This window comes from Epinephelus moara, chromosome 6 (genome assembly GCF_006386435.1).
Source record: "Epinephelus moara isolate mb chromosome 6, YSFRI_EMoa_1.0, whole genome shotgun sequence".
Lineage (NCBI taxonomy): Eukaryota > Metazoa > Chordata > Actinopteri > Perciformes > Serranidae > Epinephelus > Epinephelus moara.
Window position 1 is genome coordinate 34,143,871 of NC_065511.1, and position 27,670 is coordinate 34,171,540.

Below are 27,670 nucleotides of genomic sequence, written 5' to 3' on the forward strand. Positions count from 1 at the left end.
AAAATACAGTCACCTAAAAATACACTGCACATAAACAACACACTTACAAACACATGGGTACACACACAAGCCAAGTGTCTTTAATATTAGAAAGCACAAGGCTGACACCTGAGACACTCAGCGCAGCGGTGTCACCCCCTCCTCCCCCCTCTGCTCCTCCTTAAATTAGTCCAGCCGTGGCCAGAGGGTCCAGTCTGATCCGCTCTGCTGCAGGCTGGCAGTTAGCGACGAGGTGGAGGGTGGGGGGGGGGGGGGGTCAGGGTGTAAGTGCTGGGGGACACATGCTTATGACATCACAGCCCAGTTGGCCCTGCATGCCTGTGGCAGTCACACGGGGCATCACCAGGCCTGACGTGGCGGATGGGAGGGGATGTGTGTGAAAAGGTCACAGAGACCAACGTGGCCTCCATCCCGGGATTCTCCTTATCGTAACGCCTCTGCCCTACAAAACACACACTGCAGCATGTATGCACACACACACGTTAAACTCACACAGGTGTGACATGCGCAGTATATTCTACTGTTGTATTTTGTTTGTATTTTACCCAATCCCCTGTGCCGTGTTTGTTGTCTGCTCATTTCCTCTCCCACTCCTTTAAGGCTTCATTCAGCTCTCATCTTTAGCTGAGCCTCCACGTTGTTCCATTCTTTTAAATTCTTTCCACATATTGCTACAGACCTGTTCGATGTCGTCTGGTTTTCTCCCACCATCGACTGTCTCCACTTGTTTCCATCTTCCTGTAGTTATTCATATCTCTCTCCAGCACCTTGCATCTCTTCTTCTCTCTTTGTTTTACCTCTTGCTTGTGCTCAGCCTCCATTTCTTTCAACTCTCTGTATATTTGTTTTCTTTCCTTTGTGCTTTTAACCTCAACTGTTGGAGCCATATCCTTCCTCGCGATATCAATTTCCATTTCTTGATTGTTGACTATTTTTAAAGAACTTTGAGTCTCATTTAGAAAATATGTTTATACATGTCTTTTTCTTTTCTTTTCATGTCCCTTTCTTACTTAACAGATTGTTTTAATTGATTGTTATACAAAAAAACGAGATTTAAATGTAGGCTTTCAAATAATGTTTTTTGTATTTGCATATCTTTTTCCAGACAATAAATAGTAATACTGATCTAGATATCCTGTTTTTATACATTTTTTACTTTTAACTCAGTTTTATTCAGTTAAATTGAAATCAGTTGTGTGCAGAGCAGAATAAGAGAGGAATAAAACTTGCAATGGAGATGCCCAGTAGCTCAGAGGGTAGAGCAGGCATCCCATGTACAATGGCAGCGTCCTTGCCGCAGCCGCCATGGGCTCGATTCCAGCCCGCAGCCCTATGTTGCATGAGGGCCACCCCAAGCTGTCCTGTCATTAAAGGCAAAATGCCTAAATAAAAAATAAATAATATATGAAATATATAAATAAAATTATGAACAAATAAATACGAGTACAGTCCCTGAAAACAATCTAAAATAAAGTATTTAAAAAGTGCCCAGTACAGGTAAAGAGATAAAAAAAAAATTGAATTAAGTGTTTAGTGCCGATACTGACTCTAATTGAAAATATTAATTTGCAGTCTATAGTAAACATGTATTAGCTATAAGATGTGATTTTAGTCAGCTGTTTGCTCTCTTAAATTAATACCCACAACAGGCATGAAAGTGAGTGTCAGCACTGTAAAAACCTGCAATAACTGAAATTCTTTGGCCACATGGGGGCAGCAGCAAAAAGTTGTGAGCACCACACTGACATATTATTGCCTTTAATTTGACGCGGCAAACATTATGGCAAACAGTCGATTATTTATACATCCAGCAGCAGACACAGAGCAGCAGTAGCACTTATCAGGAGTTGTGTTTGTGTGTCCAGTACTCACTCTCTTTTAGCTCTGTTTTTGGTCTCCACCATAGACTGGAAGAAAATAATGGACTCAGTCACCAGGACGTCACCCATTGGTTGTGGACTGTCGTTTTGAAGCCTTGTGTTTGGCTTTTTTTTGGCTGTCGCTGTGTGGGGTTTTTTGGAGCCAGAAAGCGACCATATTTGGAAGAATGTGTGGATCTGACTCACAGGCTGTAGCGACACCCCGCAGACAGACTGTCACTCAAAGCGACCACGGCCTTAATTATGTGTAACTTAAATGTAAATGAGTGAGTTATATATAAATTCAACCCTGTACAGTTGTCATGAGGGTTGATATTAGATATAAAGACGGAAAGCATTTTTGTACCAGGCTGTGAAACAGTTTTTTTCTGCTGTAAAGTTGGGCATTTGAACATGGGAGTCTATGGGGACTGACTGGCTTTTGGTGCCATCATCAAGTGGCCATTTTAGGCACTGGAGTTTGTCACTTGGTCTCTACCAACTCCTGGGGTAAATATCTGGCTCTTAAGCTGCTAAATGCTCCATTATGTTCACCACTTAGTCGCTGACTGCTGTTTGCTGCTGAGCAGATGGTGCACAGTAGGTTTTTGGAGCTTTTTTACAGAAAACATCTGCCTGCTAAAAATGATGCCATCAGAGCGGTGAGAATCAATCAAAACGGTAAAGCTGTGGGTCTGACAACCAAAACAATGAGCTGAAACTCACCAAAGCTGGGGAGAGCTGCAGATTCAGGTGCTAAATCTCTGTAGGGGTAATTCTGTCATAATGTAATGTAGTAATGTTATCATAAAAATAGCGATTATAGCTGCTTTATCTTGACGAGGAAGTCGTAGTTGTCAGGTAATGAATTTATTGATTACAATTATTGTTTAAATACTATTACTAAAGACACAATATGCAGCCAAAAGACTACAGCTATCTGTTACAACTGTGCTGGGAGGCATCGTGGGCAGATGCAACAGAACTTCACAGAAATATAAGCAGTTATTATGACTTCTATTTCCTATAATGGTGTCACCTCTTTGCAGGGTGAATGGGCTTCATGCTGCTCGTCTTTCATGCATAAAGCACGAGGTGAGTGTGTGTCACACACAGGATTAGGGAGCGAGAGATGAGGTACTGATAGATGCAGACTCAGCCTTGGCTCCGGCTCTGACTCTCTTATTTCTCTCTGGAGGAGAGTCCAGAAAGATCAGGGAGCCTCCAGCTGGCACACACACATTCGCAAATTGTCTCTGTGTCCCAGCTCCCTCCGCCCCTCCCGACCCACATACGGTTCATATGACAGCGACCATGTGGTCTGGATGCAGAATATAAAGTCAGATTATTTTACAGTGAACATGTTGTCACCTCTCAGAAGACCTGCTACTGATCGCTTAGCAGTGTGTTGCTCCAGTTGGCTGCTGTGATACTGACTAATCACTGCCTGATCACTGGTCTTGTGACCACAGTGACCGGACCAACATGAACACACGTTGACATACATCACAGAGAATGTAAAACACTTAAACATGTATGATATGCTGTGAGCCTTCCTTCAGTGTTCTGAATATCAGAGGTGGACAGTAACAGATAAACTATCTAAATGTATTCAGTTACAGTACTTTGGAAGTATTTTGAGTCACTATAATAATATAAGTTTAGAGAGTGAGCAAGTAGAAGTAGAGTAAGACATGTATGCAGCAAAGTACAGAATACAAAAGAACAATTTACAATAAAAGTGATTAAAATATGTGCATAAATACACAGCTATGCAAAAGGCATCTTGCGATAAAAGGTAAAGTATTTGTTTTTGCAAAAAGCATAACTGTTTAATGCAACTTTATACTTTTACCTTTAAAAGCACAGTCAAAATAAAGCAAAAGAGATCTTCTGATTTCACTTGACTACATTAATGTAATCACTGTAGTTACTTTGCTTCTGCAGGAAACAGTTATCCAAGAAAAACATACAATAAACTCATTAAATATGCATTATTTGATGGATTAAGCTTTTCATATGGTGTATAAAATGATCTGTTTTACCATTACATGGACAACAACATTACATAGACACTTCTTACACATTAACAGTAATATAATACTTTGAAAGGGAACAGAAGTACTTTTACTTTTGAGACGAAACTAAACAATGTACGTTTTTATTGTGTGCCTGTATGTACGTTTAAATGTACATTTTTTTTATTCAAAGCTGTGGCAGGCAGAAATGTGGAAAAGGACCAACAATAACGGCATGATTTGAAAATACACCCTCCACCTGCAGCCCTCCTCTCTGTCTTAAGCCCCTCCCACCACGCGTGCGCCTCATACAGTTACCCAGTGTTTCCCATGCACTGATTTATTTAATCTTATTTTATTGTCCAGTTGCACACAGCTCATTCACTCTCCCCACGCTTGGAGGAGAGTGGGCAGCAGCTCAGGAGATGGACCCTCAGTCAGCGGCTGACTAGTTGTTTCCCTCTGGAGCTGCTGCCTGCTCTCCTCCTGGAAGAGATGGTCTGTAGCGGCGGGGAGTGAGGCGGTGGACGCGTGATGATTTGAGGCTCTTGCTAACGTTAGCTACCTACACATGGATTTGAAGCCGCAGTCGTGAGCCTTTGGTCCTGGGTAGCAGAAGGCGAAACTCTTAGCAGCATTTTCTCCTCATCTCTGAAACACTTTGCCGATATTGACATGTGTTTTGTTTCGTTTTCTGTCACACTCTGTTTTAGATTCTCTTGGTTTGCTTTGCAGTGTAGGCAGTTGTTGTTGATACTGGAATAGCAACTTTTTTTTTGCAGGATTCTCCGCTATTGAATGAGACTCACGTTTGGATAACAGTCTGAAAACAGAACCAAGAAGAGGTGTAGAAGTCTAGTTTTTTCTCAGTCCACTTGAATTACAATATGCTCAGATCTTACTATGGGATTTTGCCCAATAAAGCCAAAATGAAACTGCCTACGCCAGCTTTAAATAAATTGTTATTGCTGTAAAGCTGCATTTACTCAAAGGAGCTCCACTGCTGGCAGCACTTGTATATTACACCATTAAACACATCACACTCACAGTCCTGTGTACAGCTTCGTACCATTCCACAGTGTGGAACCTGTCACAGGTGTCCCTGCATCCCCTCAACCAGCCAGCAGTTTTTGGGACATCCCACAGGATTCACTCGTCGGTGAGCGTGGATCGATTCCACCCGCCTCTGGATTCATTCCACGCTTTACCAACCGTGTGATCTGCTCAGAAACACACACATACTTGACACACGTGCGTGCATGACTGGGCGCTCTCACTCCTCTGAAGGAGGAATATTCTGCGCAGCCTTTGAAAAGGAAAGAGGAGTTTAAAATCATAAGCCCTCTGCTGCGCCTGATATCCTGATAGCTGTGTTTACCTGCAGGGTGCAACATCTCCGGGCATAAACACGTGTGTGATGGATGAGTGAGAGAGTGACATAGCCTTACAGAGGACTGACTTCAACAGTTTCTTTTCCTCCATGCTAAACCACAGAGCAGCATGTGTTATGTAGAACAGAAAATACATGTGACCTATTTGCAGGTCTCCTCGAGTGTGTGAATGTGTGTGCACACAACTGTGTGCTCACCTCTCTCTATGTAGGGACCATCCCTTGTAAAAGTGTGTGGTTTCTTCACAGGATATGGGTTTCTGGTGAAGAAGACACAGAGAGGAAGTGCTCTAAAGAAAGCTTCTCTTCTTTTGTTTCTCTCTCTTCCCATCTCTGACTCCTCTCTTTCTTTCCACGGGACAGACGTCACGTCACACGTGGATGTTCAGGATGATTTATGTAGAATAGAGAAGTGTAGACTTCTCTTGTCTGGTAACTTTACACAGACACAGATTAACTCTCTTCTTGCTTCCCCTATGACACCTATATGAAAATGTTTAGTGGGTGATTGCTGAAGAATTAAAGGACACACACGGCTATTTTAGTGAGGTGTAATCATCAATGTATTATGAAACTGGATACAGTGTTGGAGGCATAGACTGTATATAAAGATGGGAAACGTGTTTTCACGTCATCCTACTGTATAAAAAGCCAAAATATCCCAGAAATGGCCACTGCCATCTTGGCTGGTGACGTCATTTGGTCATTTAGTCATTTAGTCCCTGCTCATACACCTGTGCGACCAAGTGCAAGCAACACCATTGATCATGAGCACACAAAGCAGTCAATCATTACATCAAACCCTCTTTTTATAGTTTCAACTAATTAATAAAACCCAAACTTGAACATATGTCAGCATCATTAGAACAACCTAAAAATTTCTGAGGTGCACTTTGATCTTTTAGTTTGTCCTATCTGCTATCATGGAGGGGGCGGGGTTTATGACCCATACTGAGTTTGAAACCACAGAATTTAATGTGTTAAGTGTTTCGTAATGAATCTATCTGCTTCTCTTACTAACTGTTTGTCTGCTTTTATAATGTTGTCTTTTGTGTTTGGTGAGCCGAAGTCAAATTTCTACCCGTGGTAAACAATAAAGATATATTCTGTTCTATTCTGCAACCTGCCACCGGGGGCCATCGAAATATGTTGACTTTCTTTTTGGGAGCTGTCATGATGTCGTCCATTTTTATTATGCAGTCTATAGTTGGAGACGGGCCCCGTTTATTAATTAGAGAGTTGCTCAGTGGTGCACGACACCAGAAAAGTTCGGCTTCCCCCGGATCTTCCGCATCATTGGACCTATAAAGCGAGTGCACTAGAGACTAATGGTTTAGCTGGAAGTCTAGTTAGCCCTCTGTTAACTTGAAAGGGAAAAAAGTGCGACTTCTATAGACTTACAAAATGTTATCAGACTGAATGGATCAAATCTTAATAGTGAAATGAGTCATTTTGCGGAGGGTGTGAAGCTGAAAAAAAAGAAATACAGCGCTTCACAGAGGTCTCTTTCAATATAATTCAATTTTATTTATAACACCCAATATCACAAATCACAATTTGCCTCTCACAGCAAGTAAGAAAAAAATCCCCATCAACGAAAAACCCGGTGGAAATGGTAGAAACCAAATATAAGTTGATGTGAACAAGTCTTTTTGGGCCCCATGGCATCACGTGACGACCCGTAAATTGTAATTCCTTTGTTTTACGCCTGGCACACTTCCTGGGAGCCTGTGTGCATCAAATTAAGTTGCACTGACTCTGATATCAGCTTCTAAGGATCAGTATGTTGCCAATATTCTTTACGATGAAATCCGGCAGTAAGAACAGCAACAAAAAACCCCACACTCATATCTTAAAAACCAACAAGCACAAACTTGAGAAACACCAGAGTACAAAAATCAAATCAGAAAATATTTTACAAGCCAAGTGATTTAGGAGCGTTATCGATGTGTCTGTCTGTCCACAACACAAAGACCGAGCACTCTGCTCTCAGCTGTAAGGAAATTAAAAATTCTTCCTCATTTCTACCCCTTGATGAAACACTGAGTTGACTTGTATAGACGGTGTCAAGAGGAGTTTGGAACTACAGGTTGCAGCAGTGTGGCGCGCTCCACGTGCTGCCTGGGCCTGTTTGACTCCTGAACACTGAGGGACAGCTTCGCCACAGCTCCTTCATATTTAATTGTTACGTTGAATTATTCTGGCTCACTGCCGTGTTGTGCCACCCTGAATTGGGCCGCGGAGTTTGTGAGCATATCTCTGTGTCCGTGTGTGTGTGTGTGTGTGTGTAGGACGGGGACAACAGGGACAGTGATGTGGCAGTTGTGCCTGAGTTTGCCACGAACACTGGAAGCCTGTGGGAAAGCAGAGCCATAGCAACAGAATGAATTAATGAACAGGATTCGAATGCTACGTTTAACACAAGGTACAAGCTCAAACACACACACACACACACACACATATAGGAGCACAAGTACAAGCCAGCTGGTGGTTTCATATTCAACACAGGTAACCTGGTGATGCAGGTTGGGCCAGAGCTACTTCTACCACTACAAAACACCCGGCCGGCAGCTCGCAGCATTATACCAAACATCATGTCATAAATTCCTCTTAAGGTTCCACACAGTTTAACTTAATGTGGACACATCAAATCTGAAGCTGTTTCTCATCAGTTCGTTTTTCTTCCACTCAGTTACAGTGAATTTCTCGACATTAAATAGTCTGGTTTGAGTATCAAACAGATGACGTGTGGCTACACAAACATGTTACATAGTATTATAATGATATATAGGTTAAAACAAAACAGCACACAGAGCATGTGTTCACGCCGTCCCTCAGTGAGGACAGTTACATGTTGTTCTTCTCTGAGCCGGTGATATTCAGAAAATAGTCTGCAGCGCCCCCCTCAGGAAAAGGCTGAAAAACTCTGGGGCAAAGTGCTTTACATGATAAAATGAGAATATAAACATAAAAGACAGAATAAGATTCAATCACACACACACACACACACACACACACATAGAAATAATACAAAGGTAGGTTTGATACCAATGAATAAGATAAAAGCCACAAAAATACAAGTCTGAAAAGGATAGGTTTTTAGATTTCGTTTAAAGCTGTCTATTGAAATAGAATCTGATGTCGTCTGGAAGGCTGTTCCACAGACGAGGGCCAGTCAACACAAATTGCAGGCCAGTTTGGGGCACAAAAAATCAATTAAAACTAGATTTAATGTTTTTTTAGAGAGTGGTTTAAACAATTAGTAATATGCTTTGGTATATGCAGGTAATACTTTTCTTAGAACAGCTGATTGTTTGCTCGACTTAACCAAATACATATGGACAGCCAAGTGAAAAGGGAAAAAACTAATATATAATTAGAATGTACGTAAAGTTCCTGATGTTTGACACTATGAAGACTATCCGCCACTTTTCATAAAGTGATTTTGCCTGTCTGTAATAACTGAGAAAGCGTCAGAAAATAGCTTCAGTAGACGTGGTGAAGACAAACCCAAAGGCGGCACATGTTGGAGGCTGATGCCTTTGAATTCCTGTGGAGGTATGGTTACACTTTAATCCAGTTAAACACCAATTTAAAGGAATACTTCACCTGCAAAATGACCATTGGTTTATCAGTTACTCACCTGTGTTACACTGAATTCGTGAAGAAAACTGTGTTTCTGTCATGCCACCACAGTGAACGGAGAATCCAGAAAGGGTGAACAATCTTCCTAAATTCAAGTAAACGGGGTCACAACAGCAAATCTACCATAAAACTTAAATTAAAAGCCCAGTCCCTTTTACTAGCCCATTGTAGCTATGCATTTTGACAATTGAAGGCCTGTCTCAATTAGACGCCTGGTCTGGTTGCCAAGCAGGTCTTTTTTATAGAAGTTCTTCGGATGTATGAAACCGGACTGTTGACTACCTGCTTGAGCTAATGTTAAATGAACATGCTACACATTGTTAGCTCTGGTGATTTCATTTTTTACTGAAACCATGAGCACCAGAGCAGGCCATAAGTCATTCAGATTTACCTGCATGAAGAAAAATAAATGGTGACTCCCTTTCTCTGAAGCTGTCATTAAGTCAGTGTATGTGTCCATTACTCGATTACCTGGTAAGTTATTTATATTACGTTAGTCTATAAGGGTCCACCGACCAAAAGTGTTTTTCACATAATTAATCCAGGTTATGAATATTGTTCTAACAGAATAAACTGGTGTGTCAGTGTGCTGGGTGCTGTGAAACAAGTGTCATAACATAACACATAATTGATGTGTTATTCGAAGCCTCATTTTTATACAAGTATTCATACTCGTTCAAATAAACAACTTGATTGTGTCTCCCAATCTTTGCTGAGCAACATTTTTGTGTTAAAGGAATTAAAGGCCTGTCCCTAATATGAGCCTGCTGAGTTCAGTGATTCAAGCAAGTAATAGCGCAGGCTACTGATTGAAGTTTTATGGTGTATCAAAACAGTGTAATTCAAATCTTACTCATCCAGTCGTTTGCTCAGTGCTTCTCAAACTCATAGTTTTTTGCTAAAACAATACAATTTGATTGGCGTACCTCGCTACACGTGTTTGAACTCGGCTCAAGTGGAGCTCATACGCACGTGCATGCTAAGGCATCCTCAGGGCTCACTATTTGTTGGCGGAAGTGTTTCGTATTGTAACATTATTTTGCAAAAATTCATATTTGGGAAGTACTGGGCGCACGGCTGGATAAATGAGACTTGGATTATATCGTTCAAAATGTTACAATATAAAACCCCTCCATCAACAAGTAGTACACTCTTGCATCCTGAGCATGTGTGTGTGTGTGTGTGTAAGCTCTGCATGCCCAGGAACACTTCTCGGCCATGCGGTTTCTGCTGTTCTAAATTGTAATTTTTTTAGCAAAAATGCCTGTTTGGGAAGTACTGAGCATATGACTGGATAAATGAGACCTGTATTATACTGCGTGAGCATATAAATTTTAAAGATTTGCTGTTGTTAAACGTAGTCCCCAACAAATTTAATTCATGAAAAATGTTTGCCTTTTTTGGATTCTTCGTTCACCAATTCTTTCTTCACAAATTCCTCGTAATGCGCAGAGACTAACTGATATACACATGGTCACTATGGGGTGAAGTATTCCTTTAAAGCTGCTGCATTAAGATAAGTCTGGGCTTTTCTGCTCATGCAAATAAGATGCTATCAAGTATGTGCGTGTGCGCTGTGTAAGCTTGTTGAATCATAGGATTAAGACAACTCAGGTTAATTACACAATGAGCATACACGCAGAATTGTGAGCCATTCAAGACTGAACTTAAAAATAATATTGATTACTTAGTGAGTTATGACTAAACCTCAGTCACACATTACATCACACACACCCGACACGTGAGGCTAAAATTCAACACACACACATTGATTTTTACTTTTTTATTGTACAATATTACAATTACATTTGTACAAATCCTGTTCACAAAAAAAAATGCAATTCAGGCTACAAGAAGAAATGTTTGCCGGGGCCTGAAAACAACAATGTCCGTGAGCACTGCACTGAACCTTCACGCAGCAGTGGCGGGTGCATACTGCTGCTGCTGCTGCTGCTTGGAGAGACGGCCACATACACACACAGACATTACATCTGAGGTGGGCTAGCATGGCTTCCTCCAGTTCACCCCACCAGATCTTAAAAACTTAGGAGGGGCAAAAGCAACAGGTTGGACACCAACATCGGTGCAGGTAAAGATCATGTACTGAAACGGCTGCGTAAAAAAAAACATGTCTGTGTGTTGTAGTGATAGTGCAGAGGGAACCAGGGGAGAAAGGTTGTTGTTCATTTGTTGTTTGGTCCAGGTCCAATGTGTTAAGAAGCCGAGGCGCAGGGTCAGGGGTCGTCAGGCGGAGTTTAAGAGCGAGTGTACTTCCCCCAGATGTGCAGCATGAAGACTGAAGCGATGAAGAGCAGACTCATCACCAGCACCGGCACCGGCCCGCTGTCACAACAAAGAGATGCTGATCAAAACACACACACACACAAAATCCCATCATTTGCTCTAACCCCAACCAGAGCGAGAACCTTAGTGGAGTGGCTGATTTTATTGATGAGCTTAGGAAACAAGGAGGGGCTCTCATCTCTGAAGGAGGGACTGAGTGGGGGGTGGGGTGGAGGGACGCATCGCTAAGTAGCAGCATTGCCATGCCAACCGTCTCCTCAGCGGCCCCCTCCTCTCCCTGTCAGAAGGCTGTAATTGAGTTGACCTTTCAGAGTGCATCCTTTAATGAAGCTTTGAGGCCGGCGTCTAACGCAGGAACAAACACACACTCGATACACAGCACTGTATGGCGAGTCTGCCCTCCTTCGACTGCTGAAGAGACGCACTCAATAACCACCACAGCACCATCGATCAACCATAGCCAGCTATGGCCAGGAGACAGGACGCCTCCTCTAATATTAGGCGCTGCAGAATAGAAGTTTATGAGTTTGAGAGTTTTCTAAAAAGTGCGCTTTCCCAACACACATAATTGCGTGTGTATATAGAGACACACACACTTAAATCAAGCAGATCCACCGCTCAGAGATGATTTGTTTTACCACGGAGGCACGTCTACCCAATTTCCTGCCGTTAAACATTTCCCCCGATTCTACCTGATGAGCATATATAACACTAATGATCGCAAGGGTCGGAAATCCTGAGAATTAGTACGTATTTGGAAGTTAAAAATGTCAGAGGCTAAATTTGTTTGCGAGTGTGTGTGTGTGTGTGTGTGTGTTCCCGTGTTCTGCTTTTATAAACTACACTTACACTTTGAGGCCTGGCGAGTCTTCTGTGTAGAAGCGCCACATGCCACCGGTGCCTGCCGATCCTGTGGTCCTGCCACCGCTGCGTGTACCGCTGCTGGTTGCTTTCCTGTGGAACACACACAAAGTCAAGAATATATCAACACTGTTTGAGTGATTCAATATAAGCCATTATCAAAGGCTTTACATGACAACTAATTTGATTTTAAACTGTTAAAATGCTTCATTAAATACTGCTTTTTCCTCTGTAGTAATTATCATGTTACAAAGTACTCAAGGACAGAACAAACAGACACACCTTTGTGAAAGTCTGACCACTTTAACCCATCTAGCAGTTTCTTTAAACCAAACATTTTGATCAAATACCATCACAGTCAATGCCATTACACACTGTATTCAGATTGTAACTAAACACCGTAGCTGCTGATGAAAGAGCGGAGTGATTCATGGCCGCTTCACTCGTGTGATGAGATTAAACGGAGGTTAATGAGGTAATGAAGCGGGCGATAGTAATGGGTAATAATGAGAGAGGCAACAGCGAGCCTCTGATTACACACTGATTAAGCCCACAGCACAACATCTATCTGCCGCTCTAATCTACACGGGGCACACAAAAAATAACGGGACGGACTATCTGAAAATCATCAATCACTCTTTACAGTGTGATGACACGGGCAGGTGGGGGTCAAAGCTGGGGGTGTTTGGGAAATAATTACAGAGAACGCGTGCAGGACGAGACGACCACATAACTTATCGCTTGTGTTTCATGTGGTGTCTTCAATGGCTACTTTTTCACAGCGGTGGCAAACATACAGATGTGTGATAAATGAATGGAAAAAATAGAAAGTGTCTTGATGTACAATCAATAGCTTTGGGTGCCTTTTGTCTCTGAGCTCTACTGAAGGGGTGAACTACCAAAAGATATTCCCTAATGTAATGATGATGTGGTTGAGTAAGCTGCCCTGCAACAAGTCCGACTAAAACAGATGTTCAAATTGGTTGTAATCTGTCGACTGGGACGACTGTGGCAATCAAATAATTCCTACGTGGAAGAATTTTCATTCATTATGTTACTGCAGTTATTATGCACTTATGGAGACTTTACACATCTTTCTACTGGATAAAGAGAAGAAGTAAAAGTTTGGTGGACTGTGTGTGTGTACCTCTGTCTGACTGTGGAGCCTGCTGCTCGGGGAGCCACTGTTTTACTTGGGGATCGGCTTGATGCCCCAACATTGGTTGCACTTGCTGCTGGTCCAGGCTGAAGTAAAGACACAAGAGTTAGTACACATGAATAGGATTCATCTCTTTCTGACAGCTGTCTAATCAATGACACTCACCTGTACATGCATACACACTTCCAGACACTTTCACATCTAAAACTAACCTATTACATTAAAATAGCTTTGATAGTAATGATTGAAAACTTTCATTTTGATTATTATCTTTATACTATTTTTTTATGTTACAGACTAATGGAAAAGGCCTTGACTACAAATCCACACTGTTAATTGCTTTCAGCTTCTAGCTGTAACATGTAGTCTCACCCAAATATGTTCAGGAACATGTATAATTCATTAATCTAATGCTGTGACAGCTTTACATATAAGTTTTGGTACTGTTTGACTAGCTAAAAAAGAGCCACGTCCACATATGACGAGCTAACGCTAGCATGCTAGCTAGCAGACAGCAAAACGTTAGCTCATGTCTACCGTTAAATGAGTGCAGTAGAGCTCGTTAGCTTCTACAGTGGTAAGTGTTTGAGATGGAGCAGATAGTCTTACCATTTTGTTTTATTTGTCCCGATGTGAGCTGAAACCCTGAGCCCGTCTTCAAGCTGATGTCCACGTCAAATGAACAGCAGACAGTCGGTGTGTGAATTGGTCAAAACTTGAGAGGAGATCTCAGAAAGCTGACGATTGTCTAAAAAGGACACGACTGCGAAACACAAGACCAGCGCAGGAGACCGAGCAGAAGCCTGACCGGCTGATCACATTCACCACAAAAGACACGTAACAAACATTGTCTTAGGGCCTTGTTTTTGTGTCAGTGTAATAAAACATAATTACGAAACCCATAATATTTTAAAAACTTTAATTTATGTGTTTACTTGTACTTTAATTCAAAGGCAGATATTTGGTCCGCTTTGTTTCAGAGGGAGACGTGTCTCACAGGAAGCGCGACCGTTACGTCTAAGAAACAGGCGCCATTGTGGCTCAAACACGGAGCACCATTAGACTGATCGCGACAGATGATTTGAGCCAACATGGCGTCCGAACGGTAGAGTTTCATGACAGCTGTACACGCTGCAACGGGCGTATGTACGAGCATAATCACGGGTTTACTAACTCGGACAAGGTAGTGAAAACATCCAAAGGTAAACATTAATGCATTATAAGAAGATGGTACGGAGATATAGATATGCTTAGCTACAAAGACAGCTGCACATTAAGTTAAAACGGGTCGTAATTTCACTAGCTACATGGGCTAGCTTCCAAACTGTTATCACTCTGGTAGTTAGCTAGCGTTAAAAACAAGGAGGATAACTTTTAAAGTCAAACTGTTATTTTAATTAGGAGTGTCATGTCTGTTCTTGTTTTCAGCTTGACTTCTTATCCGCAGATCCAGTGCCAGCTAAAAGTAAATGGCAGAGCACTTTGGGACAAGATGATAGTCACAATGGTTTACAGTCAAGGGGTCGATCAATATGTTATTTCAGAGCCGATTCCGATACAGATTATTAGTTATCAGAAAGACTGATAACCGATATTTGGGGCTTTTGCTGTATAAAATGGAAACCCTTGTCTCAAAATTCGGAAAAACACAAACTCCACAACTCTTGCTGAAGTTACAGATGCACGATATTTGATTTTTTTTTTTGCCGTTATCCGATGTGCCGATATGTAACGACTCATTTGGCCGATAACCGATACCGATATTGATGTATCTACTTTTTTCCCTACATAATTTTAGTGATCATGAAGTCTCTTCTGTAGTGGAATCACCATCATATTATGCAGGCATACTCTTATTGTGATGGTCCACCAGCAGATGGAGACATGAAATTCAATACATGATAATGTATGTAATATTCATTCATTGTGCAATTAAGAAAAAGCATTTTGGCTGATTCCGATAAAGCCATGTTTGCATGTATTGCAGTCTGCCTTCCCTGGTGTTCATATGTATTATATTCCGCTATTAGGCTACACCTCAAAAATGCTAGTTGGCAGTTGGGTGACTATGTTTTAAGAGTCAGTGAAGTGTAACTAAGTTTGATTGATTCGGCTAACACACCTACAACACAAATACAACATGGTTAAATAGCGACAACATTAAACAAAGGTGCAAAATTAGAAAATACAAACGGGTCCATTGTAGATTGAATATGCAGTAGCTAGTCTGTTTTACATCATCTGGTGTGTCAAAAATCAATAATGTCAGTAATCAACGGTTGTTGGTTTTTAAGCTAGAACTTGTCACATCTCTTCGCCGTATCCTTGGGCAGTCTCACTCCCTTTTCCTGTCCTTACAGTACCCATTCAACTTAGGTTTCATCCAGTAACTCCTATTAGACTAATGGAGGAATGTTACCAGCATTGGAGAGAGTGGACTCATTAATATCTGGTTACTTGTGTTGGACAGAGTTGTTTGCTTTTGCTGTTATGAAGTTTTAGATTATTTGAAAGCCATTAAAAATTAATTTACTCTGTGATGTGTGTTGGGTTAAAGCAATCACTTTCTTTACATGTTTGTACTTCTGATTTTGGGATTATTAGCACTGTCTACAGGCTCTATGTGCTCATCTGTCATTCTACATGATACAGCGATGTATGTCGTAAACTTAAACCTCGTCTTCAAACCAGTGTTGTCTTGTAGGAAAAGATATTAGAGTTTCGGTTTGAACTTTATACATTCTTGTGTGCAGGATGGCGCGGGTGGTGTTCCTCCATCCAGACCTTGGTATTGGTGGAGCAGAGCGACTGGTGGTCGATGCTGCTGTCGCTCTGAAGTCTAAAGGATGTAGCGTGCAGATATGGACGGCCCATCACGACCCAACACACTGCTTCTCTGAGACCCTTGACCCAGAGCTGCCTGTGGTACGTTAACATGCACCTGACTGTGTAATACTGTCCCTCACATACACACAACAAAGACAAAATTCAGAAGACACGCACACAATGTTTCTGTTACTCATGTAATAGGTATGTGTGGGTGACTGGCTGCCCACCAGCGTGTTTGGCTACCTGCATGCCCTCTGTGCCTACCTGAGGATGATCTACGTGGCCCTCTACCTGGTCTTTCTCAGCGGGGTGGAGTACGATGTCGTCTTCTGTGATCAGGTGAGCCATGTCATACAGGAACTAACTATCTATCTGTTTGGTCATCACTCACTTGAGTCCCTGTGAGCCTTCTGTATCTTGTAACTGTCTCTGATGCTCAGAGAATAGCTTCCATTGTCTACAGCTGGCCCATCTCCGTTTTTGTGTCACGCCCTTTTACTATTCCATGAAGCAGACACTCCCTTGCTTATTTTCTACTGTTTTGTCTTCCACACAAATACATACAAGTGACACCTTTCTCTCACACATAATTACAGGACAGAGAAAACTCATTATTCAGAATGACTTCCAGTGTGACAGCAGAAGAAACATCACTTCTTAAATGAATAAAACCGCAGTCAAGCAAAACATGTCTTGCAAAGGTCACATAGAGCTTTTACAGACAGTATTTGTCTTTATTTGTGGTTAGATTGTTTACTCAAACAGTCAGTTTGTATTACCAAATGTTAGCCTATGTCATACATTTCTAATCTTAATATTGACTAATACATTCTTTATTATTTAAAGGTCCAGTGCGAAGGATTTAGAGGGATGTATTGACAGAAACGGAATGCAGTCAGCATGCTTTCTGTAGTGTATAATCACCTGAAAATAAAAACAGTGTTTTCGTTACCTTAGAATGAGCTGTTTATACCTACATAGGGAGTTGAGGCCTGTGCTACGAAGCAGGATTTGGAGTTAGCAAGGTAACTTCAGGGTTAACTCTGCGTTCCACGAAGCTGGTTCTCTATTTACCGTGGCAACTTACGCTGAACAGCCAACCTGCTCCGGAGCAGGTTATGTTGTGATCACAGCCTGTCAACACCCGACCTCTGACCAGTCAGATCACTGAAAGAAAAAAGTATCCATGAATGAAAGTCTGGAGTCTCAGGTAAAAAAGAGGAGTCTACATGCTGTTATAGGTCAGTTGAATCATTTCGGTGTTTGCCACATTTGGGTCAGATAGACCTCATCAGTCATAACTACTTTTCCACCCTTTTCTTCAGCAGCAGAAACAGTCTGATGTTACTTTAAAGTGTTTTATGTGACATATTCAGAGTAGTTTCATCATCGTGCAACTAAAGAGCAAAAAATACTCTATATTAACGTCACATACAGTATATCCAAGTGATACCTACACGTATTTAAAGTCTCGGCCGACGGTGACTTTATGGATAGTATTTCCAATATTTCTACATTTCCATTATAAGATCACAGGGTATCATTTACATTCCACGCCACTAACATTTTACTGTTTTACAGTCGCAGACACCTTCAGTACTGTTTCATCTCATATGATATAAAGCAGCCTCCTTTATTAATGGTTCTGATGATGTTGCTTGTAATTAACGCCCCCGCCTCTCTCACATGAACGCGCTCGTGGCTGGATAGGAAAACCCAGAGTTGACTGAACTAGTTGATGACCAGCTTTGTAGTACCGGTTATCCAGACGGCCAATGTGACGGGTTAGTCAAGCTAGATAACGGAAGATATCCTTGGTAAGTTGAACTGGCTTCGTAGTACAGGCCTCTGGTCCTTGTCCATGGAGTACACCATAGGCCCGTTTCCACTGAAGAAGTTCCTGGTACTATTTGGGGGGCAGGAACTACTACAGGAACATCCTCTCGCCCGGCCCTCTCAACCGCCGTGTCTCCACTGAGAGAGCGGAATAGGAGGAAGGTTCCTGTAAAGTTACCGGGCTCTGGATGTGACGTAATCGTTGCGCGACCATTTTGACCGGGGCGACGTAGGGGCGTAGGGACGTAGTTAGCTGTTAGCCGTTAGCGGTGTCTGTATTAACTCAATAACTCAATAAATGGTCCGTGAAAAAAATATTTTTTCCAGCAGGTGTCTTAGTTACAACATGATTGAGCTAACTGGAGTAGTTTCATGTCGTATCCGACAACGGGAGGCTTTTAACAGATGACGTGCTGATGTTAGCTTTGCTGCTGCTGTTAGCTGTCCCTGTCAGCGGCAGCCACCGATGCTTTCTAGACATCGTGATTTCCCAAAACTGAATAAATACCACACATAGCAACACAAAACTGCTTTGCTAGCTCAATCATGTTGTAACATATGTAACATGTGTATCCACTGGAAAAAATATTTTTTTCACGGACCGTAGATTGAGTTTAGGGCTGCCACGATTAGTCGACTAATCAATGACTAATCGACTATTAAAATAATCGATGACTATTTTAGTAGTCGACTAATCGGTTTGAGTCATTTTTCATAGAAAAGTACTATAAAAGTACCCCAAAATACTCTTTTTGCAGCTTCTTACGTTAAGATATTGGCAGCTTTACACACTCTGCCATGACGGTGAACTAAAACCCTTTGGCGTGAGTACGAAACAAGACATTAGATGACGTAATTTTGGGGTTTGGGCGAGACAGACCGACATTTTTCAAAATTTTAACACATTTTTCAATAAAATGATTAGTCAACTAATCGAAGAAATAATCGACAGATTAGTCGACAATGAAAATAATCGTTAGTGGCAGCCCTAATTGAGTTACTGAGTTATTACAGACACCGCTAATGGCTAACAGCTAACGGTTAGCCCAGCTAATCTATGATAACCATAGTAATTACAAAATGTCACATCCCGCCTTGGGTATATCCAATCAGCACCAAGTAATCCCCAAGCCCCAGCCAGGAGTCTCTCGGGCCATTCTGAGTACCTACTCGGAGGCAGGGACTTGTTTAGCCCCTGTAAAAGTTCCGGAATTCTGTCCTTCGGGGGTGGTTCCTGCGGTGGAGACACGCACCAACGGCCCCGGCCCCGTAAAATTACCCCGAAGTTCCTGCGGTGGAAACGGGCCTCATGTTGTGTCTACAGTTACCCAGCATGGACAAACCAAACACTGGCTCTTGATAGGGCCATTTGTGTTTTCACATCAGCCACCGTAGTTAGCAGCCCCTCTGTGACAAGCGGCATCAGAAAAACACTGACTTTCTTTAATGTGAAGGTGTATAAGGTTTACATTTTTGTTTTGTACCCCTTTCATTCCACCCCAGGTGTCAGTGTGTATCCCGGTACTGCGACTGTCCCGTCGCAGGAAGAAGGTTTTGTTTTACTGTCACTTCCCAGACCAGCTGCTGACCCAGAGGAAGTCGGCCCTGAAGAAGCTTTATCGCGCTCCCATCGACTGGCTGGAGGAACGCACCACTGGCATGGCTGATATGGTACGTAACAGCTGAGGACTGAAGGCTGCATCGTTCTGTTGGGTGTGATGGTCTGATTGCAGGGCAGGACTGTGTTATAATTATTAGAATTATAATGTCACTGTTATAATTTTGTTTTATCCGGAAGGAAAAGCTAATTTATATAGCATGGTGGTAGAAAATGATGTAAAGAAAATACACATAAATACAGTACAAAAATACCAGACATGTCATATATAAAGTTATATATTAATGAAACAAACTGAAGTAGTTGTATGTGATTTTCAGAAGATGCTTATGATGTGACCTGAGGGTTTTAACGACCCTCATAGAACATGCTGTGTCAATTTGTTCACAGATTTTGGGAATGGCCAGATTTCAGGCTGAGTCTAAAGGAGACTCTTCCTCCTCTTCACTTCCTAAGTGAATTAAAGGTCCAGTGTGTAGGATTGAGGGGGATATATTAGTATTTTCTTTAGTGTTTGATCACCTGAAAGTTTTTGTTACCTTTAGAATAAGCCATTTATATCTACAGAGGGAACAGGTACAGAGGAAGAGACCTCTGTTGATGATTCAGCTCCCAGTACAAACCCCTTAAACTATGAACACTTAAGGAATCCTCAGCAGGACTTGGCTGGTTTCAGCTGGTTACAATCTGCAACCCTCACTGCTAGATGCCACTAAACTCTACACACTACTCCTGAATATAATGAAAATAAACAAATCCCCATTTTTCTGGGGTTTATAGCAACATAGGTATAGATCATGCATAGGATTAACTATATATTTACCTGTTAAAGGCTTCCTTCAAGGAGAAAAAAAACAGTAAAAAAAGTTTTTAAAACTCAGTGTTTGAAGTTTGGAAACAGTTTGTTTACTCAGAAATATTTATCTCACCTGGATGTTGTTTAACAGGTTAAGAGAAGTGAAGTTTCACCTCCTGACTGAGTTTGGCTCTTTATGCTGAAACTACTGTGTAATAGAATAAATCAAAATATAAGGTGTATTAATTTTAAAGTGATTATTTAAAATGCGATACAGCCTGATCTCTGCAGGCAAGCTGACGTAAAAGCTCAGGGCTCTGGTAGAAAAGAAAATGACATTTCGATTTTAGTCTAGACTTTAGGATAACCAAAGACCGCGGGCTGTCATCCTACTCATAGCAAATTAAAATGCCTGCTCCATATGTGAGATCCTTACAAACTAATCTCTCTGTACTTCCTCTTAGATTGTGGTAAACAGCCAGTTCACCGCAGGCATCTTCAGAGAGACCTTTCGTGGTCTAACAGGAGTCCAGACAGACGTCCTCTATCCTTCCCTCAACACGGGTACCTTTGACCAGCAGTCCAGTGAAGCACAGGGCCTGGAAGGGCTGCTCCCTGAGGGAACCTCCTGCCTGTTTCTCTCTCTCAACCGATACGAGAGGAAGAAGAATCTGGGGCTGGCTCTGGAGGCTCTCGCAGTCCTGAGGAGCAGCCTTCCTCCCGGCCAGAGAGCAGGTATTCACCTGGTGGTGGCGGGGGGCTACGATGACCGAGTTACTGAGAATGTTCAACATTATACTGAGCTCAAAGAGCTAGCAGCGCAGATCCACATAGAGGACTGTGTCACTTTCCTGCGCTCCCCCTCTGACTCATTGAAGGTGGCCCTGCTGCGGGGCAGCGCAGCCGTGCTCTACACCCCGAGCAGAGAGCATTTTGGGATAGTTCCCGTAGAGGCAATGTACTGCTGCTGCCCTGTTATCGCGGTGAACTCCGGGGGCCCCCTGGAGAGCGTGGCAGATGGGGAGACGGGCTTCCTGTGCGAGCCCACAGCAGACGCCTTCTCTAAGGCCATGGAGAGGCTCGTGAAGGAACCGCAGCTCCGCAGGGACATGGGACAAGCTGGGAGGAGGAGGGTACAAGATAAATTCTCTCTTCAGGCCTTCTCAGACCAGCTGTATGGGTACATTGTCAGGCTAAGCGAGTGATGTGAAAGCTGGAGGAGGCAGGTGGAAAAATGACCCTCTACCAAACTGTGGATTGTCTGTGGACGACTGGGGACCGCAGTGTGTGTGTGCAGGGAGGCAGTGGGGGTGTTATGAGGACTCAGAGGACAATCAATCAGCATTCCCCTGGAGGGGTTGCTGAGAGGAAAAAAAGGACGGAATCTCTATACCAATTAAGAAAAGAGTAACGAGTTTACATACCCTATCTCTGGAAAAATACCACACCTGCAAGTTTGTATGTGTGTGTGTAATAATGTGTGTGTGTGTGTGTGTGTGTAGCAACGCTGCAACCCAGAGCCTAGCAAATGAGCGCACCGAAAGGATTGATTGTTAGAGTGAAATGTTTTGCACTGTCTATTTTTTTTTTCTGTTACTTTGCGACAGTAGTCTTTGTCTTTGTGTGTTTTCGGAATGAAGAAGAAGAATGTAGTTACCACCATGTGCCGGTGCACAGTCGCAGATCGATAAACAGGAGGCTTTCCACTACTTCCTGTCCGCCCAGAGCTTTGTTCCCCTCCTCGCATTCAGAAGATGCTGGCCTGTTCATGACTCCTGCTGCAGTGTGGAGGTTATTAGTAGATGATAGAGAGTGTTTGGCTTTAATAGAGGTCTGGTTGATGGGCAGTGTGGCTTTGTCTGGGTCATTATCAACGAGGAGAATAGCAGAAGGTCATTGTGTCTGCGCGCTGGCCTCCTCAGCCCTCTTACTGTATAGAAATGCTCTTATTGACATTCCTGAAGTCTTAATAAACAAGAGGACACATACTTTCCTGACTCTTGTGGGGTTTGCTTTGTTGCTAAGTTTTTTTGGCCTTTAATAGACTTTGGTAAGGATTTACTGGGTGAGTGTTGAGGCATGGAAACGTTGTTAATGTTGTGCCATCTTTGTTCTTTTTCATTGAACAGCTTTGATTTTGCCTTGAGTTGTGAAATGAAACATTCTCAGACAATGTAGCAGCAAAGAAGTTTTATTTTTGCTTATTAACAAAGTCAGTGTGACCGATGTACGCGAGAGGCACCGCAGAAGATCTTAAGTTTCTGTTTCCATCCGTTGTGTCATTATCATTTGCAGAGTTTGAGTTGTATCCCCATTCTTTTTCTGGAAAGGAATCTGAAAAAGAGTAAATTAATAAATGAATAAATACATGAATAAATGAATAATAGGAACGTTAAATTACCAATTAGCTTTAGCCTCCTGAGACCCTGTGTCCTCATGAGGACATTACAGTTTGGGATTACTGGACTTTATGCTTCATTCTGCGTAACTTCGGCCTGTCCTCATTCCTGGACACTTTTTTGTGCAATTTAGTGGCAGACCTAGGGCTGTCCTCGACTAAGAATTTTCCTCATTTACGGCCATTAGTCGACAAGTCGCCGGCACGATTACGATATTAAATTAATTATTAAATGATATATTTTGGGTGGGGCAACACAATGGTTTGAGTTGAAGGTGTGAGAAAGAATAGTATCAGTAACATTGTTAACACTGTGCTACATTACAGAGAAATACAAAACCGTACTAATGAACCTTCATTAATATAGGCCTATTTTTTATCTCCAAGTGCACGTCACACACTGAGCGAGCCGCCTGTTAATGACGCTGTGGGCTAATGGGCATGTAGCTACTTCCATGTTTCAGATGATACGTCATGTTTGTAGTCGACCAATGACAATGAGTTTACATATCACCTTGGGTTCGTCCTTCACCTTCTCAAAATGATCCCACACATGTTATTAACTAGCCTGTGGAATAACACCAGGTACCAGCCCTGGAAATTAGAGGCCGTACACATGCTGTGTCTTTACCACTTGGAAAACTGTGCTACTCTTGTGTTTTTTTTGTGCCAATTTTCAAGAGCGCGGCAGCAGGTTGCGTCTGAGGTTGCTAAACAACCATAACAAGCACCGTATCATAACCTATTTACCTGAAAGTGCAGAGCTGATCTTCTTCCAGGAGCTGTTTATAGGTGTGTAGACCTATCATCTGTGGGACAGATGTAAAGCTCTGGGTAGCCCTGCACTAACATGATCAACTGTTCATATTTATCAGACTGGATATTTACAGAAGAAGAGAAAGATATCTGTCAGCTGTGATTGGTTTGTAACATGACTCCTGTCTGACTGCTGAGCGTGGCCTCTTCCTGTGTCTGTTTTTATTTATTTATTTTTTAATCTGCGACTAAGCGACGAATGAAATCTTGCCGACTAATTACCTTTCTGGTCGACTAATGTTTGGTTTGGGCAGCCCTAGTCAGAGCACAATACACTAATCCATGTGAAAACAAGATGGCAGCCATCTCTGCCAAGTCAGTCTGCAGCTGACCTCGACCCAAAAGTGGACAAGGTCATAAACCTGATCAAATTTAATGGTTGAAACTTGTTTTTATACCAATACCAATCAAAAGTTCGGGTCTCAGGAGGATAGATGCGATATTTACCACACATTGGGCCTCATACAGCAACATACTCTGAAGTTTCACAGTTATTTTTCTCTTAATTTTCTGTTAAGACAAAAAAAATAAGGGCCCAACTCCAGATGCTCCAAACGTCTTACCATCCAAATCTGCTCTTACCCAGGTGTGCTGAATGATGAACCCCACTTGACCGTAAGTAACCTATCAGCATAGGTAATGATCCCTAAACACTATATAAGGGCAGGTGTTATGCCGCATGCAAGGACTCTGGCACGTGGCCAAGAACTGAGGAGACGCCTCCAAACAAAGGCTGTAACAAGTAGAACTTCTGCAGCAGTGAAATCAATGCACTGTTAAACAAAGTAAACGTGATTTTCCAGAGTTTCAGGAAAATCAAAAACCCAGCAATAGCAAAAGATTTGTGAAGCTCTAAATGCCATGGTAAAGGAAGTATTCAGATCCTTTACTTAATACTTTGTTATTAGTAAAAGTCCTGTGTTGAAAATATGACTTAAGATTAAGTATGTAAATACAATCAGGGAATCCTAAGTGCTATGTCATTGTCGTCTTATGTCAACTGGACTTGCTTGAGTTCCTTGAAGACGTTTCACCTCTCATCCAAGAGGCTTCCCCAGCTGTAACTCTGGACTGGTGCGGAGTCACAGGCTTTAAACCCTTACAGAGTCGTCAAGGTAATATGTTCTCTGAGTTTCAGAGTTGTTCCAGCTTTACAGATGTTCTTTTGTACTATCAGGGAGATGTATCCAAATATAAAAAGTAAAAGTACTCAGTGCTGAAACATTTAAATCAATTTCATCAATCAAAATAATTAAAAAGGAAAAGTATTAAAGGGATAGTGCACCCAAAAATGAAAATTTAGCCATTATCTACTCAGCCATATGCCGAAGGAGGCTCAGGTGAGGAGAGAGGAGGTAGCAACACAACTCCACCTAATGGAGGCTGACAGCGCCCCAGATTCAAATGTCCAAAAACACATAATTGAAACCACAAAATATCTCCATACTGCTCGTCCGTAGTGATCCAAGTGTCCTGAAGCCCCGACATAAAAAGTTGTTTGGAAAAACATCATTTGAACTCTGTTTTTAGCCTCATTGTAGCCTGTAGCTCTAACTGACTCTCTGTGCACTGCGAGATATTTTGTGGTTTCAGTTATGTGTTTTTGGACGTTTTAATCTGGGGTGCCTTAAGCCTCCATTAGGTGGAGTTGTGTTGCTACCCCCTCTCCCCTTGGATCTCCGCAAGTGATGTGAGGACTTCACCTGATCCTCCCTCGGCACGTGGGTGAGTAGACAATGGCTGAATTTTCATTTTTGGGTGCACTATCCTTTTAAGGCCTCATATTTGAGACGCTGGAACCATGAAATGTTTGTGCATGAAAAACAACCTAAATGATTATCAGGATAGTTGCTAATTGATTTTCCAATCGATCAACTAATTGTTTCAGCTACGATTGTAGATTTTCATGGTTTGTGTGCAAAAATCTTAATTTGAAAAGTAACTAGGAAATAAAGTTAGCAAATAATTGAAGTGGAGGTAAAGGACAATATTTCCCTCTTAAGTGTTGTGGAGTGAAGTAGAAAGTACCTCCAATTTCTTATTAAGTACAGAATTTGAGTAATGTACTTCCAGCACTGGTCGGCAGATGCACAGTAATTGAAATTAAAAGAAATTGGGATCAATAGACTGAGTATAGTAGTATTTCTTTAGTGCACAAACTAATAATCCAATCATTATAATTACTCTAAAACATAAACTAAATCAGATTTTATGATTTTCATACATTGTTTTATGTTCTTCAAACTTGAAACTTGTGTTTCCTTATGTTGGGCAACAATTTGTGGACTTTGAAAATGAGATTTTTTTGGTAAGAGTGCTAACGACCACTATTTAAATATTAGTGAATCCCAGAAATAAGTGGATACAAACAAAAATACTGTAAAACCTCAATTAAACACCCAGTCCCTTTTACTAGCCCGGTGTGGCCCTGTCCCAAATACAGGCCTGTTGATTTCAGTGATTTAAGCAAATATTAGCCCGGGCTACTAATTGAAGTTTAATGGTAAGATGATTTGTTGCTGTCCTGCATGAGGCCCATTCTCTTTCAGGTGCCGTTGAACCAACCTGGTTGCAGACAGCGTTGCCGTATCGAACAAATGTGGCGAAGTGCTCGCTGTTGAAGTTCAGCAGGTCGTAGTTGAACTCCTGGTGCAGAAAAGTCTCGCAGCGATTCTGCATCATTTCCTGCGGAGACGGAACCATGTTGTGCTTGTTGTTGTTGACCCTGATGCGAGTTCCTGGAGGAACTTTGATCTCCGTAATGCGCTGTGTGCAGATCCTGGTCTTCCTCAGAACACGCTCACCTTTCGACTTTGGAACCATTTGCTGGAGGAAGCTGCGGCAGGCTCTCTGTGTCATGTTCTCATCTTACAATCATGGGGAGACACATAAAGAAAGTGTTTAAAAATAAAAAATTAAAAAAAAGTTAAAAAAAAGTGTTAAAGTTTAAGTGTGTATGCATACAGCAGCTTCTTACCTCCCACTCCAAAATGGATAACACGGCCGTCTCCAACATAAACACCCCAAAGAGACAATCCTGACCACGGGTGTGCAAACTCAATCATGTCTCCAATCTCTGCTGTGGACACACTTGGATCAACCTAAAAGAAACAAGTGCAAAGTTTGAGCAGCGCTGAGAGTCCACACTCTGAAAAAATAATATTTTTAATTATAATTTGACAAACTCACTCAGGTCAGTATTACACAGGTAATTTGCTTTGACTTCAAAAGGTTTAAGTTGAACCAATTTAATATTTATATGAAAGTTGTGGTGATATTAAGTGGTCAAATTATTTTATTCAAGATATTCTAATTTATTTATTTTTGTTCAGTCCTACTCAAAAATCATAAATGCTTATCCTCTAACCCCATGAATCATTTTTTAGAGTGTATACATCCTGTTTTAACACATGGAGTTCAAATGAGAGGAAATTTACATTGAGGGTGGAAATCTGGGAAATTGAAAGATGGTAGACAAAATAATTTGACTGTTTTTGAGGCCCAACCTGAAACAATAAAGGGGACAGTGAACGTGAGACAGTATGAAGCAAAACTGAGCTGCAGCAGTAAAGAAAATCTTGAAATAACTGGACTCAATATGAGAAAAAAACTCATGTTGAGATTCACAGAAAGACAAAGAAACAGAGATGAACATCTATTTAATTGAATAATAACCAAGCAATTAAATATATGTTCATTGGACAATAGTGTGGTGTGCAAACTCGTTTTCTCTCGTGTTTCTCCGTCTTTTACACAACCCGTCGTGTTCATCGGCTGGATGTGTGTACATTTATAATCCTTTTTGAGAATTACACATAAAGCTGAAGCTATCAGTTTCCTTGTCCCCAAAATACTTCTACTTTGGAATACCCTCTTCTTAAACTGGTCAGCACCTAAATATACACAAACCTCACCAGGACTTCAGACACTGCTGCATCAAGTTAAACATTTCTGTATATATTAGATAATACTCACCTGTCGCCATGTCATTTGAGAAAAAAGGCTGTTCCAGTTTCCCAGAAGGTCCATTGTTGCTGTGAGCTGAAGTCAAGAGACGCTGGACTGAAGTGCATTTTCCAATTATTGGGAGGCTGTAACCAGGTTGTGTAACAGCTGAAACGCCGTCATTAGTCGCAGATAG

General features: G+C 41.8%; 3 protein-coding genes across 5 annotated transcripts; 1 reads left to right on the forward strand and 2 right to left on the reverse strand.

Moving 5' to 3' along the window:
- Positions 1–10,680: 10,680 nt before the first annotated feature.
- sec61b (SEC61 translocon subunit beta) lies at positions 10,681–14,004 on the reverse strand. Its single transcript, XM_050046161.1, has 4 exons — positions 13,846–14,004; positions 13,225–13,322; positions 12,066–12,170; positions 10,681–11,255 (listed from the first exon to the last, which is right to left on the reverse strand). The coding sequence occupies exons 1-4, from the start codon at positions 13,846–13,848 to the stop codon at positions 11,168–11,170; spliced, it is 294 nt and encodes a 97-aa protein (XP_049902118.1). The 5' UTR covers positions 13,849–14,004; the 3' UTR covers positions 10,681–11,167.
- A 280-nt stretch (positions 14,005–14,284) lies between these two features.
- On the forward strand, positions 14,285–22,303 carry alg2 (ALG2 alpha-1,3/1,6-mannosyltransferase). 2 transcript variants are annotated; one of them, XM_050046157.1, is made up of 5 exons: positions 14,285–14,438; positions 15,990–16,161; positions 16,267–16,404; positions 19,405–19,572; positions 20,780–22,303. In XM_050046157.1, the coding sequence occupies exons 2-5, from the start codon at positions 15,991–15,993 to the stop codon at positions 21,518–21,520; spliced, it is 1,218 nt and encodes a 405-aa protein (XP_049902114.1). In that variant the 5' UTR covers positions 14,285–14,438; position 15,990; the 3' UTR covers positions 21,521–22,303. The 2 variants fall into 2 exon arrangements, with proteins under 2 accessions (XP_049902114.1, XP_049902113.1); XM_050046156.1 differs by having other exon boundaries at positions 14,400–14,419.
- Positions 22,304–22,490: 187 nt separating this feature from the next.
- On the reverse strand, positions 22,491–27,612 carry LOC126391409 (phospholipase A and acyltransferase 2-like). 2 transcript variants are annotated; one of them, XM_050046160.1, is made up of 4 exons: positions 27,505–27,612; positions 26,507–26,630; positions 26,095–26,396; positions 22,491–22,649 (listed from the first exon to the last, which is right to left on the reverse strand). In XM_050046160.1, the coding sequence occupies exons 1-4, from the start codon at positions 27,556–27,558 to the stop codon at positions 22,569–22,571; spliced, it is 561 nt and encodes a 186-aa protein (XP_049902117.1). In that variant the 5' UTR covers positions 27,559–27,612; the 3' UTR covers positions 22,491–22,568. The 2 variants fall into 2 exon arrangements, with proteins under 2 accessions (XP_049902117.1, XP_049902115.1); XM_050046158.1 differs by having other exon boundaries at positions 22,491–26,396.
- Positions 27,613–27,670: the final 58 nt, after the last annotated feature.

Coding starts and splice junctions, on each gene's coding strand:
- alg2 (XM_050046157.1), top strand. CDS start 15,991: ATGGCGCGGGTGGTGTTCCTCCATCCAGACCTTGGTATTGGTGGAGCA. Junction 16,405..19,404: donor ATGTCGTCTTCTGTGATCAG/GTGAGCCATGTC, acceptor ATTCCACCCCAG/GTGTCAGTGTGTATCCCGGT. Junction 19,573..20,779: donor CCACTGGCATGGCTGATATG/GTACGTAACAGC, acceptor ACTTCCTCTTAG/ATTGTGGTAAACAGCCAGTT.
- LOC126391409 (XM_050046158.1), bottom strand. CDS start 27,558: ATGGACCTTCTGGGAAACTGGAACAGCCTTTTTTCTCAAATGACATGG. Junction 26,631..27,504: donor CTCAAATGACATGGCGACAG/GTGAGTATTATC, acceptor TGTTTCTTTTAG/GTTGATCCAAGTGTGTCCAC. Junction 26,397..26,506: donor TATCCATTTTGGAGTGGGAG/GTAAGAAGCTGC, acceptor CATGATTGTAAG/ATGAGAACATGACACAGAGA.
- sec61b (XM_050046161.1), bottom strand. Junction 12,171..13,224: donor GGCTCCACAGTCAGACAGAG/GTACACACACAC, acceptor TGTGTTCCACAG/GAAAGCAACCAGCAGCGGTA. Junction 11,256..12,065: donor GACTCGCCAGGCCTCAAAGT/GTAAGTGTAGTT, acceptor TTGTTGTGACAG/CGGGCCGGTGCCGGTGCTGG.